This window comes from Sardina pilchardus, chromosome 1 (genome assembly GCF_963854185.1).
Source record: "Sardina pilchardus chromosome 1, fSarPil1.1, whole genome shotgun sequence".
In the NCBI taxonomy this organism is placed as follows: domain Eukaryota; kingdom Metazoa; phylum Chordata; class Actinopteri; order Clupeiformes; family Clupeidae; genus Sardina; species Sardina pilchardus.
The window spans coordinates 33,264,684-33,280,306 of record NC_084994.1 but is presented as its reverse complement, the minus strand read 5'-3'; the positions used below and the strand labels follow the sequence as shown (position 1 = coordinate 33,280,306).

The 15,623-nt window shown below is 46.3% G+C and overlaps 1 protein-coding gene across 1 annotated transcript in view; it reads right to left on the bottom strand.

Moving 5' to 3' along the window:
- Nucleotides 1-2,535: 2,535 nt before the first annotated feature.
- The window catches only part of LOC134088571 (NACHT, LRR and PYD domains-containing protein 12-like), a 33,317-nt gene continuing 20,229 nt past the window's right edge, over nt 2,536-15,623 (bottom strand). Inside the window, exons 13-17 of the mRNA XM_062542585.1 lie at nt 15,540-15,623; nt 15,024-15,197; nt 11,959-12,005; nt 3,446-3,602; nt 2,536-3,394 (exon numbers count right to left, since the gene is read on the bottom strand). The exon at nt 15,540-15,623 is cut by the window's right edge and continues 90 nt beyond it. Coding sequence (XP_062398569.1) covers nt 2,998-3,394; nt 3,446-3,602; nt 11,959-12,005; nt 15,024-15,197; nt 15,540-15,623 — 859 coding nt within the window. The 3' untranslated portion in view covers nt 2,536-2,997. The remainder of the gene's footprint in view (nt 3,395-3,445; nt 3,603-11,958; nt 12,006-15,023; nt 15,198-15,539) is intronic.

Here is a 15,623-nt window from a genome sequence, read left to right as displayed (position 1 = left end):
TGTATTCTTGTTTTTGGACATTAAACTGGAAAGACTACACAGATTACAATTCAGCTTTAGGACAATTGTACTACCAACATCTGTACAGTCTATGCTTTGTATCAGAAATAATTTACAGAGTCTATCTATGCACTATAACTTTTCAGACAACAGCATGCAATAAAGTCAGCTTGTAACAAATTGTCTTTAGCTAAACGTATCTTTGGCAATGTGCTTGGAATTCATTTTACAATGATAGCTAGGTACATATGTAAGGTTACAAAACTGTAAAGTTGCAAAACTAAGTTTGAATTTAAATGTTCGCACTGTGTCTGCCATTCACGTAATCAACCATGTGTGGATGTCCGCCCCTTGGCAGACTTGTGCATGACATTTAGAAAAACAAAACAAACAAACAAACAAAAAAAAATAAAAAATAGGCTATGTCAGTCGCATTGTCCGTCAGTGAAAGCATGGATCAAATTGGTTAGAGTATTTGTAAAAAGGAATCCTTAAAGTAAACAAATGAAACAACATGTCATGTTATAAAGCTACCTGGTTTAACAGTTATTGTCTAGGGTGATTCACTCTGAGCTTAGGCAACGTAGGATGTTTCTAGACGTCTATATGATCATATCTCTGACTGTCTGTTACGAATCCCAGTAGGCTAATTATGGTCTCCAGAATAACAGAGGGTATGTTGACCCATACTACAAATGTGACCATTCATAGCGAAATCAGTCGTTTTGCGCACAACGTTATTTTGAGAAAATCAACAATAACAAACTTCCGGGTTAAAATGTTGAATTTCACGTTTTCGCATAATTCGACTGTATACAGTCTACAGTTTCATATCGTGAACGCATTTCACAGAAAAACAGACGTTTTGACTGTTAAACCTGGCGAAGATTCAACACATTTGCTGTCATTCCCGTTGTGCACGTGCCGCTTAAAAAGGTGATTTCTCCTCTTCTGGCATATCGTGACAGGAGAACCATGTCAACTTTGGATGTGGTTATCTTAGCGATAGTTTGTGTAATACCCTCAATATACATATCGTTGGAAAGCTTAGTTTATGGCCGTTCACGTGAGCACAATAACCTATTTTAATAAATTTTACCGAAACGACTGGTTCCGCTTTACAGGGTCACAAATATGTACAACTATAAATGATGTGGCTGATCATAACTTGTCCTCGAAACTGGTCTTAGAAATAATACAAGACTCACCACAACTGTAGACAGGGAAAGAGTTTTAAATCCCATATTGGTAGTCTGCGTCGCTGCGTAAAAACTGAATATTGCGCGGAGCTTACTTCTTGCACGTGATTAGTTGTTAAGAGGTCACGTGTCCTCACACGGGGCACCACCTGTAAGACGTCACTTTTCTGAACCAATGAGGGAACAGAGAGTGGTCGAAGGAAATTCGTGAAGCATCCGCGCACTGTTGAACATATCAATGGATTATAGAACCCCTGTTAACCTAATCATTTCTGACCTCGCTAAATATGGAAAAGTTTCTGTTACAAAGTACTATTACTACACACGGTGGGCAGACGCCCAACATATTGCAATATGAACGTCAATTCATACTATGAGTGCGAAAGCCATGCGGGTCAGAGTTTAACAATTTATTGGACAGGTTCAAGTTATTCATCCAACACATTACAGGAGTACTGTACATCTAAATGCATAGTGTGAAAGTTACTTCAACAGGTTAAAGGAATTACTTAGGCTATCGTGCAAAACAGTCAGAGAATGAAAATACATTACCAGCTCAGAGGATTGAAGACTACACACCTACGGTGTGGGAGATCTGACAACAGAATAACTCCATGAATGATGTTTTGTCTACCCTTATATAGGCTACAAAGTTTGTGATTGGTTCAGACAGTGATATAGGTTACATGAATGGAGATCACATGATGAGTACTGTACTGTAGGTGAAACTGAGACCATTGTTGTAGTGAAACCACTTGAGTAAATCAATCAAGACATGACAATACATTTGGTTACATTTCCTGGTCCAAGTTAACTTCTGAGGACTTTGGACAAACGTGTGACAGGAGGTCCACAATAGGCCCACACTCAGTAGCTAATCAAGAGTCCATATATGATTGAAAGGAATGTCATCAGCCTGGGAACTTAGATCCTTACAAAGACACGAAGTTATATGGGTTCCCTGTCAGCAACGTTGTGCATCAGCACTGACTTAACCCCCGACAGCGTCCTGTGAGCCGAGATCCAGCCGGTTTTTGATCGTTTTTGATGCCGGACTATTTTCTTCAGCAAGTTTCTGGGGTCACGAAAGTAAAGTGTTTTTCTTCTCAAAACCATATGCGTTCAACAGAGTGATATATTTGCACCACAAAAACGTTGTCCAGCTGTCAGTAGCGCGCAGTGATAGGAATCGAGAAAAATAAGTAAGTGATAACGAGGTTTGAATTTTTCCTGGACAACGTTTTTGTGGTGCAAATATATCACTCTTTTGAACGCATATGGTTTTGAGAAGAAAAACACTTTACTTTCGTGACCCCAGAAACTTGCCGGACTACTTTCTTCAGCATCAAAAACCGGCTGGATCTCGGCTCACAGGACGCTGTTGCGGGGTAAGTCAGTGCTGATGCACAACGTTGCTGACGGGGAACCCATATAACTTCGTGTCTTAAAACCCGAACTATCCCTTTAAGTCTGTGAGTCTTTAGTTCTTAGTCTTTAGGGCTGACATTGGGATTGGGCCATAGACACACACATAATAAACACACACACACACACATACAAGAAACAGAGGGAGCACTAAATTCAGGGGATAAGCCAGAGGGAAGATGCAACACAGATGAGGCAATAAAAGGAACACACACACACACACACACACACACACACACACACACACACACACACACACACACACACACACACACACACACACACACACACACACACACACACACAGGAGTGTGTAAACAGGTGAGAGTGTGTAAACAAATGTGTGGCTCTCCTCTGCTGCAGGATTAGGAGGTCATGTGATCTGGCACAGGGACACTGAGCATGTATAATCAACATAAAACCCAGGATAGAGGGGCTCAGTGAATGTGGAGTGGAACGTGTGCAGGTGGGTGAGTGTGTTAGAGGAGACGCTGTAGAAGGACAGAGTGCCTGCTGGCCAGTCCAGGTACACTCCTACTCTGCTGGAGCGGGAGGAGGGGGCAGGTATGGCAGTCTTCTTATTATTGTGCCAGGCAGAGTAACTGTTACCAGAGCACTCCAGTCTCCAGGACTTGGCATTATGTCCAAACAAGCTGCTGGCCCCCCTCCCTTTCCTCTCCATGCTTTTATAGGCCACTGCTATAGAAACTGTACCATCACCATCACCACTCCACTCAGCCTCCCAGTAGTAGCGTCCAGACTGACCCGTGCTGACTAGACTCTGACCCAGACTGTCACATCTCTCTGGGTGGTGTCCTGACAGACCCTCTCTACACAGCACCTGCCAGTGGGAGTCAAATCTCTCTGGGTGGTCAGGATACGGCTGCTGCGGACTCCCCCATGTCACCTTTCTGTTCCCCTCAGAGAGAGAGAGTTGTCTGTGTGCTGTGTTTGGGTCCAGTGTGAGCTCACAGGCATCTGCACACAAGAGGAGAGGAGAGAGGAGAGAACATCCTCATCAGAACATGGGGTAGGAAAGGAGATGTGTACAACACACACACACACACAAGTCTGTAAACAGGTGTGCATGGTACTCCTCTCCTCTCGACACACACACGCGCACACACACGCGCACACACACACTCCCAACACACACACACACACACACTCTTAGAACACACACTCTTAGAACACACACACACACACACACACACACACACACACACACACACACACACACACACACACACACACACACACACACACACACACACACACACGAACACACACACACACGAGTGTGTGGTTCTCCTCTATTGTGGACACACACACACACACACACACAGAGGAGTCTGTAAACAAGAGTGTGTGGTTCTCCTCTCCTGTGGAAACGGACACACACACAGGAGTCTGTAAACAGGTGTGCGTGGTACTCCTCTCCTCTCGACACACACGCACACACACACTCCCAACACACACACACACACACTCTTACAACACTCCTAACACACACACACACACTCCCAACACACACACACACACACACACACAGGAGTCTGTAAACAGGTGTGCGTGGTACTCCTCTCCTCTCGACACACACACGCGCACACACACACTCCCAACACACACACACACACACACACACACACACTCCCAACACACACACACACACACACACAGGAGTCTGTAAACAGGTGTGCGTGGTACTCCTCTCGACACACACGCACACACACACACACACTCCCAACACACACACACTCTTACAACTCTCCTAACACACACACACGCAGGAGTGTGTGGTTCTCCTCTACTGTGGACACACACACACACACAGAGGAGTCTGTAAACAGGAGTGTGTGGTTCTCCTCTCCTGTGGAAATGGACACACACACACCATCATCATCGGCAATCACTCGTAGCGAGTATGATTGTTCTCCTGTCAGTGGGTCTGGTCACTTGTGGGTTGTCAGATGGCGGTTGAGGCCAATCCTCGATCCACAGTCTCTATTGCAGTGGTGGCATATGTAGGTTGTTGTCCTGGAGGTTGTGGTTTGGGGAGCTGTTTTGGTGGTGGTTCTCTCCTTCCTCAGCTGCCGTTTTGCTTCTGCGGCACGGTGGAGGTCCTCTTCTAAATGTGCCGTACCCTCATGGACCATCCTACGCCACACGTCTCTGTTACAAGCAGCCTCCTCCCAGTTTTTGAGGTTAAAGCGGCACTTTCTGAGATGGGCTTTGATGTTGTCTTTGTACCGCTTTTTCTGCCCTCCTTGGCTGCGCTTTCCTTCCTTTAGTTGGCCATACATCATTTGTTTTGGCAGGCGGTTGTTTGGCATACGTATGACATGCCCTGTCCATCGTAGCTGGTGCCTGGCAATAGCTGTGGTGATACTAGCTATGTTGGCTTCCTTCAGGACGCTGATGTTGGTCCGTCTGTCTTCCCAGCTGATCCTAAGGAGCTTGCGGAGACATCGCTGGTGGTATTGCTCCAAGGCTTTGAGATGTCTGCTATAGGTGGTCCAGCTTTCAGCCCCATAGAGCAGAGTGGGCAGAATTACTGCTTGGTAAACCAGGAGTTTGATCTTGGTCTGGATGTCATGATTCTCAAACACTCTCTTCCTTAACCTGGCAAAAGCTGCACTGGCACATCCTATGCGGTGGTGAATTTCAGCGTCAATGACAGCTCTTGTGGAAAGAAGACTGCCAAGGTAGACAAATTGATCCACATTTTCAAGGGAGTTGTTGCCCACATATATTGTGGGGGCCTGAGAGGGTGTGTCAGGAGCTGGTTGGTATAGGATCTGGGTTTTCTTGATGTTGATGTCAAGACCCAGGAGTTGGTAGGCTCTGGCAAAGGCATCCATGATGTTCTGGAGGTCTGCTTCAGAGTGAGCAACTAAAGCGTTGTCATCAGCATACTGGAGCTCCATGAGGGAGGATATGAGCACCTTGCTTTTTGCCCTGAACCTGTTGATGTTAAAGAGCCCGCCATCTATCCTGTATATGATCTTGAGTCCCTCAGGCAGATTTTGGCTTGTGAGGTGGAGGATGGTTGAGATAAAGATGGAGAAGAGGGTTGGTGCAATGATGCAACCCTGTTTGACACCAGTGTGCACTTTGAAAGGGGCCGTTTCACAGCCACCATTTCCAACTACGGTTGCAGTCATGTCATCATGCAGCAGACGCAAGATCTTCAGATACTTGTCTGGGCATCCGATCTTGGATAGAGTGCACCAGAGGGCAGTTCTGTTTACAGAGTCAAAAGCCTTTGTTAGGTCAATGAATGCCATGTACAGAGGTAGATGTTGCTCCCGACATTTCTCCTGCAGTTGACGAGCTGAGAAGATCATGTCAGAAGTTCCTCTGCCTGGGCGAAAGCCACACTGAGACTCTGGGAGAATCGCTTCTGACAGCGGTAGTAGTCGGTTGGCCAGGATTCGGGCCAGTACTTTGCCTGTTGTGGATAAGAGGGAGATGCCTCTATAATTGCCACAGTCCGCCTTGTCTCCCTTCTTAAATATTGTGACAATCAAGGCATCCCTGAGTTCAGCAGGGATTTTCTCCTCCTCCCAGATCTTACCAAGGAGGCTATGGATATGACAAAGGAGTTTTGGCCCGCCTTGCTTGAGGATTTCTGCTGGAATCCCATCTGGTCCAGAGGCCTTGTTGTTACTCAATCTCCTGATGGCATCCATAACCTCGCTTTCAGTGGGGGGGTCATCCAGATGTTCCATGATAGGCTGCTGGGGGATCTGGTTGATGGTTTCCAGCTCAACTGTGGTGTTTCGATTTAGGAGCTCTCTGAAGTGTTCTTCCCATCTGGAGCTAATCGCTGCATCGTCCTTCAGCAGGGTTTGTCCATCTTTGGAGCGGAGGGGATTGAGACCTCGATAACTGGGACCATACACGGCCTTGGTGGCATTGAAGAAGCCCCTAGTGTCACCTGAGTCAGCAAGCCTCTGGATCTCCAAGGCCTTCTCCATCCACCATTGGTTCTTTAACTCTCTCACTCTGCACTGGACAAGTGCCTTCGCCCTGGAGTGGGCCTGTCTTTTATCCCTACAGTTGTTGTCATTCTGCCACGAGCAGAAAGCTTTCCTTTTGGCATCGATGAGTTGTTCTATTTCCGCATCGTTATCGTCAAACCAGTCTTGGTGTTTCCTGGTGTTGTAGCCAAGGGTGTCCGTGCAGGTCTCGAGTAAGGTGGTCTTAAGGGTCCTCCAGTGTTCTTCCACATCTTCAGGGAGTTCCTCAGGGAGCCTTTCAAGTAGGGTGTTTTGAAGTTGTTGCACCTTGTTTGTGTCTCCCAAGCTGCCGATGTTGAATTTACGACGGGCTTGCTTCCTTCGGGTCCTCCTTTTCGGCTGCAGTTGGATGTTCATTGTGGAGCGGATTAAGCGGTGGTCTGTCCAACAATTGTCCGAGCAGGTCATGGCCCTGGTGATGTTCACATCCTTCCGATCTCTAGCCCTGACAATCACATAGTCGATGAGATGCCAGCGTTTTGATCGTGGGTGCATCCAGGAGGTTTTGAACCTGTCTCTCTGGCGGAAAAGGGTGTTCGTTATGATCAGCTCGTGTTCAACACACTTTGACAGTAGGAGGGCTCCATTTGAGTTAACGTTTCCCACACCTTCTTTGCCTAAGGTGCCGTTCCAGAGCTTGTGATCCTTGCCGACCCTGGCATTGAAATCCCCAAGTAGGATGATCTTGTCCTCCCTTGGGATGTTTGATAGAACCTGATCGAGGGTTGCGTAGAAGGTCTCCTTGTCTTCATCATGCGAGTCTAGAGTTGGTGCATAGGCACTCACAACAGTGGCCATCTGGTTGTTTGAGAGGCTCAGACGTAGACTCATGAGACGCTCATTGATGCCTACTGGAGACTCGGAGAGTTGGGAGATGAGGCGATTCTTGATGGCGAGTCCAACACCATGGATTCTGACTTCATCTGCTGGCTTTCCCTTCCAAAAGAAGGTGTATCCACCTTTCTCCTCCTTCAACTGCCCCTCATCGGCTAAACGGGTTTCAGACAGGGCAGCAATGTCGATGTTAAACCTTTTCAGCTCCCTGGCAATTATTGCAGACCTTCTTCCGGGGCGATCGCTGTGGGCGGTGTCCATAAGAGTCCTCACATTCCAGGCTCCAAAGTTTATTGTTTTTCGTTTTCGACCGCTATTAGGTGAACCCACTGGATGCGGTATTCCAGTCAGGTTTGAGAGGCAGGCTATTTTTAGGGCACCTTTTCTAGCCCCTTCCCCATTGTGGGGTGAGCAGAGTGGATCCTTAATAGGACTGCTCAGACGTGGGTGCTGCTGCCGAGATGCTCTCTCTGCCTCGGTCCGAGAGCAAAGCGACTGAATCAGACACCCACCGCCTATGTGTCAGTGCATGACTAGGAGCTCCCAGACTTCACTGTCCTGCTCCCGTTACCATTTCCTGATCGCCATAGGACTTGAGGGGGATTGACGAGTATGGGGGGGATGGGGGGGGGGGGTCTGTCGGGAGAACGCCTGTGCGTGGAATTGTTTAGAGTGGGAAGACTGATGCACAGGCAGCCATCACACTGTTCTTGGCAGAGAGAGAGCCAGGGTCCAATGGCATGAAGATCAAGACAATTGGTGACCTCCCCCTGCTGCAGCCTTCTTCCGCTTTTGTGGCCGTTGTGGAGCACTTCTGCTGCCTTCCTCCGCCCACTCCACCGTTGAGGACTTCTTCGGGCCGCTCTTCGTCTGGAACCTCCCCTTTGACCTTACCGCCATGGGTGACCCTACCAGGAGCTTAGACTCCAGACGGCATTGCTCTCAGGTTCATCGGAACACGCAAGGCTCTCCACCACAGCAAGGTGGCGACCCAAGGAGAACACCACACACACACACACACACACACACACACACACACACACACACACACACACACACGAGTCTGTAAACAGGTGTGCGTGGTACTCCTCTCCTCTCGACACACACGCACACACACACACACTCCCAACACACACACACACACACTCTTACAACACTCCTAGCACACACACACACACACGCAGGAGTGTGTGGTTCTCCTCTACTGTGGACACACACACACACACACACACACACACACACACACACACGCAGGAGTGTGTGGTTCTCCTCTACTGTGGACACACACACACACACACACACACACACACACACACACACACACACACACACACACACAGGGGTATGTAAACATATGAGTGTATGCGTATGCACTCCTCTCCTATGGACACACACACACAAACACACACACACACACACACACACACACGCAGGAGTGTGTAAACAGGAGTGTGTGGTTCTCCTCTCATGTGGACACACACACACAAACACACACACACACTTAGGAGTGTGTAAACATGAGTGTATGCACTCCTCTCCTGTGAACACGTGGACACACACACACACAAACACACACACACACACACACACACACACCAGTGATGCGCGGGCTGATCCAAATCGAGCGGGCGACCGCGGTCACCCGCGGTTATGGGTCAAGAAAAAATATTTGTAATGATATGCGGGTCATGTTTGGTCGGGTCGGTAAAAAAAATATGCCGTTATTTTTTTGTCATTTATATCGTACATAATTGTCTTTAGAAGAGAAAGACATAAGTTGCAGCATTCCCACTGAAACGCGATTCTATCCCCCACATTTTGTCACGAACATGTAGAAATGCACTTGTTTCTGCGTAGACAGACCCTCGGCTACACTTGACATGCAGTTGTGTTCTGTTCTCAGAGCATATGCTTTCTCTGTCTATGATCTGCAGCTTTTTTCTCGAACTGCTGGCCTCTACAGAAAGTGTCTGAATCGTCTACTAAGCAGCGAAGTTGCCGATGCAATGCGTGCTTCTCAAGTCTGATAATTTGCAGCAAGATCGAATGGTATTATGGAAAGAAAAATAAACTAAAAGTTTCCCAAATCAGGAAATACTTCTTAATTTAATGTCATCAAGGCATATAGCCTACAATTGGTATGAGCATGCAATATGTGCGTCCTTGCGCAACTTATATAGGCCTAGTGGCTCGTTGGAAAGCCCCACGTCTGCTCTTCCCCACGTCGTGCAATAAAGGTTTCATCACGCTGCAATTTATAATCGCGCAGCAATGGACTTTTGGTCCATTGATGAAGACGTTAATAAAGAGTTTCTTAATAATATTCTATGCCTGCATTTCATGCTTGGGAGATCTTCAAGGCATTCATGTGAGGAACGGCTGAAACAGAATTTGTATAGGAAAATCCTAGGCTAATTATGACCGCCGCTAGCGTAGCTAGCGAAGCGGTCATATAGTTGTTGTCAAAGTTTTTTTTTTTTTTTTTTCTTTTTTCCCGTCATTTTTCGTCAACGATTCCCGGGACACCGTAACACCGGAGCGCATGAAACTTGGTGGGCATGTAGCCCCAGTAGAGTTCTATGGAAAATTTTCGTTTCGTCCCCGGGGGTCACTCCACCCCCGCGCTGCCCCCGCCCGAAGCCCAAAAATGACAGTTTTTCCTACATAACTACCTGAACCGTGGCACCGAGGATGACAAAATGTTTATGGTATGTTGTTCTCTAGAGCTTGCATCAACTTAGCTTATAACCAGTCATTTGTGATTTGCCCCCCCAATGTAAAAATTGAAAATGCAATGTAATATTGCTTTAATTGCCCCTATCTTCAGATGAGATGTTATGAACTGCACCAAATTTCATGTGTATGATTAACCTGACACCCTCTGGGAGTATGCCAAGTTTTGTGGAATTTCATCCATGGGGGGCTATAAAATAAATGGATTTATGTGTATATTCAGGACTGTATACCCATCGGCCAGTAGATGGTGGTATTATCTGGAGTCTAAATCCCCCCCTGGGGATTTCCAAAACTGTTCCAAACATCTCAATCTCTGCTAGTTTTTGTCCTAGAAACATATAAGTGACACCATTAGAAACCTTTAATCAACTAGTTTCCAAATATGTTTTAAAAGAGAATGGTTGCTCTGGGTGCAACAAACATGCAGGAACACACACACACACACACACACACACACGCACACACACACACACACACACATAAATACACACACACACACGCATACCTACACAAACACGCACCACTACATACACACATGTACATAAAACATTATACAAACACATGCACAAACACGCCCACACGCATGCACACATACACCCTTACACACACACACACACACACACACACACACACACACACACACACATGCACACACACATCTTTGACTACATTTTGTGAGACCACCGGAGCTGAGAAGTGAGTGTGTGTGTGATGTACTATAGCCTGTGTGTGTGGGTGCGTTTCTGTGTGCCCATCTGTGTGTTTGCATGTGTGTATATGTGTGTATGTGCATGTTCTGTGTGTGTTCTCTTTCTTTCTCTCTCTCTCTCTCTCTCTCTCTCTCTCTCTCTCTATGTCTGTGTTATCTGTGTGTATTCTGTGTGTGTTCTCTCTTTCTCTCTCTCTCTCTCTGGGTGTGCCTGTGTGTGTGTGTTTGTGTGTGTGTGTGTGTGTGTGTGTTCGTGTGTGTGTTCGTGTGTGAGTGTGTGCCTGTGTATGTGTGTTTGTGTGTGTGTGTGTGTGTGCACACGCGCGCATGTGAGTGTGTGTGTGTGTGTGTGTTATCTGATATTGGAGTGACAGTGACGGCAGAGAACACAGTGAACATATACTCGGAGACACATTAAACACACACACAAGCAGACACACACTCACACTAGACAGAGAAGCACTCATACACAAAAGCAAGCGCACACATGCACACACTCATTTACATACATAAAAGTTGCAGTAGGGATGGAGTAGGCGATGGAAACACAAGCGTGATTGATATTTGCGGAGAGAATGTGCAGGACTGAGCGGCGGTCATATTGTGTATCGCTTTGCGGTACATCTAGTTATGTTCAATGTTGAGTCAAATAGCCACATTTTTGGATGAATGCTGACACGGAACAAAAAAAAAGGTAGACTAAATGCATGTTTCCCAAATTATGAGCAAATATAGGCTATATATAATTAGGCAATACATATTATTGTTTTACATGCGTATGAGATACCAATTTTGCGTAGCTCAATGACGCTACGACTAAGTTAGACTACTTTTTACAATAAGCGGGTCGGGAAGCGGGTCGGGTCCTGTATTTCAATAATTATTTTTTGCGGTCCGAGTTGCGGTCGGGTTAGTTGTAAACGGCGGGGCGGGGCGGGTCGTTCAGACACGTACCCGCGCATCACTGACACACACTAATGCTTCCATGTAAATCATGTGAACGGCTTTTTTTAGGAAAAGTAATACCACTCACATTTTCTGGGTCCTGGTTTAATCCTGCACTCTCCTCCATGGTCATAACTTAAGAAGGATGAGAGAAGAAAATACAGTTTTGACACATCACTGAGTTTAGTATGAGATGAGTTTGTTATGAATTGAGGCAGTAATATACTTCAGAGTCTCTTTTTCGAGCAGGATATTTCTCAAGAGTAGCTTCTATGTGAAGCAAAGTAAAAGTAAAGTGACTAAGGGAGGGATTTAGTGTGTTAATGTGTATTTATCCAAAGCACAGACTCAAATAGAACCCGTCCCGACTGATCGTCAGAGGGCAACACTGCCGTTACTTCTTATATTTCCTACAGAAACACCTCAAATTTCTCCAGAATCATCTCCTCCCTAAATGAATGTGCACATATGCATTTCTACATCACACTCACACACAAAAACACATGCTCTCTCTGTCATACACACATAGGGAGCCCATAGGGTTGATTGACAGCCATCACTCACCCCAATTCTGTTGCTAGGGAATAAAACCCTCCTTACTGCCGTTTACGTCCCCCCTCTTCCTTTCTGTCAGTAGCGCGCAGTGATAGGAATCGAGAAAAATAGTGCCAAGTGATAACGAGGTTTGAATTTTTCCTGGACAACGTTTTTGTGGTGCAAATATATCACTCTTTTGAACGCATATGGTTTTGAGAAGAAAAACACTTTAATTTCGTGACCCCAGCAACTTGCCTGACTACTTTCTTCAGCATGAAAAACCGGCTGGATCTCGGCTCACAGGACGCTGTCGGGGGGTAAGTCAGTGCTGATGCACAACGTTGCTGACAGGGAACCCATATAACTTTGTGTCTTAAAACCCGAACTATCCCTTTAAGACTGCCACAGATAGGATGAAATGAGCCCTTGGACCCATGCAGCAACAGCTCTACTGAGACCCATGCAGCAACAGCTCTATTGAGACCCATGCAGCAACAGCTCTATTGAGACCCATGCAGCAACAGCTCTGCTGAGACCCATGCAGCAACAGCTCTGCTGAGACCCATGCAGCAACAGCTCTGCTGAGACCCATGCAGCAACAGCTCTATTGAGACCCAAGCAGCAACGGCTCTACTGAGACCCATGCAGTAACAGCTCTATTGAGACCCATGCAGCAACAGCTCTACTGAGACCCATGCAGTAACAGCTCTACTGAGACCCATGCAGCAACAGCTCTACTGAGACCCATGCAGCAACAGCTCTACTGAGCTCTGTACTGTGAAATGCTGCAAAAGCTCCACTGATCCCCAACACCCATCGTTCTCATGGCTCGTGCAACACATGAATGGCCACCGCTGCACCAAACAAGCGCAACACAGTTGCCACTCCCCTGTGCTTGCGTGTATCACGGTGTAGTTCAACCACATCCAACTGTGCTCCGTAAATCCTAGTTATATTTCACTGAGCCCAGCAGCAAGCACAACACAATCTGGGCCATTGCTCAAACGTCCACCCCGCTTGCACAAATCTGGAGGCACGCTACACCTCCACCTGCCGCGTGGATGTAATAGTCACACACTTAGCCAGCACCGCATGCACAGAATGCAGACGCAGGATATGCCAGACCCCTGCGCTGCTCTGATAACTCACAACCTGCTCATGATCTGGAATGCAGAGTTTCCACCTTCAGTCATGCAGGAGGCCCACATTTATCATAGCAACAGATTCTGTTCCAGGATCACTTTCAGCCTCGCACTCATATTTGCCATTTGGCCATTGAGATGTAGTGAGGAAATGTGGCATAGTGAGATTAATCTGGCGTAGATCTGCATCCACGTGTCCTTATCTACATGTCATGGATCATAATAGCCTAAAGGTTCATATCAAACAGAGCATATTGACCAATCAGTAACACTGACTGAATTACGCTTACTTGAGCCTCTCCTCCACTCTTCTAAATCACCTTTCTGTCAATGTATTCCAGTGTCTAGAAGATACTTACCATAACATATTTTCTTACAGTCTTTCCACTTCTATTCTAACGGTAGTAATGCATCCCCTTACCTCGCTGTAGCCATGGCGATTCTACATCCTCAGTCTCCTATTATACTCCCACCACTCTGGTCAACAGAGAAGATGCTCACTCTTGCCTACACTTAATCACTACATCTCATATCATTACACAGTCCTCCCCATCCAGCTCACTCTCCACCACAGATGCTTTCCCCACGGGTCTCAGGCTAAGTTGGGCAGATACGCACTATTCAGCCTTCACTTCTAGTCATGAGCACAAACGTACCCCTAGCAATGGAAATCGTATGCTTGGTCATTGGTCCTTGGACGTCTACTAATCTACACCCATCAAGGGTTAGTCGAAAGCAAGATATCCGACTAGTTTAGCAGGTCTACAATTCCTGTTTACTTTCCTCTGGTAGTGGCCTCTGATGAAAGCGCTCTTGGGGTGTTAACGGACCACTCGCATGTGATCTCCACTATTGGCATCCCAGGACCGTGGCCAGCTACCAAGCCAAACTCACTATTCTCTGCACTCAGTCTAAGCAATCCAATGGGTGAACTAGTGAAACAGCATCAGCCCCTTCAGACTAACAGACAAACTTCTCATAGTGGGCCTTATCCCCTCCCTCTGCAAGTGCATCATGAGCTTCCTCATTGGGAGTTGAACATATGCAAATATGAATGTGCTTTTCCTTACACCATGTAAGTGGTCTTTATTGCCCCCTGTGTTGTGGACATTATTAATGTATTTAAATGATTTATGTATCTCTTTATTTACCTACTTATTGTTCAAAGCTTGGTTCTCCTTCACCCATCAGTGGGTCACTGTGCAAGCTGTGCCTAATCATCTTCTGCAGACATGGTTGCCCATCTTGTGTTATGAATTCTAAAACTTGCTCTAAATAAAGTGCAAACTGTTCACAAGCCTCATATGTGTGTGCAGTGCTTAAAGGGCCACATCATGACCAGTTTAATATGTGGAAGGGAATCATCTGGAAACGTGACAGAATATCCAGTCTCCACACAGAAAGCTCTCCAACACAGGACACAAATGGATGAACAGCTCCACTAGAAAGTCATCTAAGATGTAACACATCTCACCTCAACGTCTCTAGTTTACAGCTGGGATCATTCAGTCTGTCTGTGAGCTCTCTGACACCTGAGTCTCCTGGGTGATTGTAGTTCAGATCCAGCTGTTTCAGGTAGGAGGGGTTTGATTTGAGGGCAGAGGAGAAGAGAGAACAGCCCTCATGTGTGATGCGACAACCAGACAGTCTGAAACAACAGATGCTCTTTCTTAATCATAAATGACGGAAATGCAGTAAAAGGCAAACATCACCATTTAATAACAATTATCAATATTCACAGATGTACAATTTGACATCACACACAGGAACACTGGTGTTCCTTACTATGTGTTGCGTAAAATACTATAGGTAATTTGCTTTATCAGTCAGTTTGACTGACAATCCCTAAATGTCACCATTTAACATGACAAGATCAATATCAATATTCACAGATGTACTGTACAATTTGACATCACACACAGGCACATTGGTTTTTCTTCCTGGTGGTTAACATACAGTACTATATTACATAACATTCCTAATTACTGACCTCAGTGTCTCCAGCTTGCATTGTGGATCTCTTAGTCCTGCACAGAGCAGCTCCACTCCTTCATCCTGCAGGTCATTGTCACTC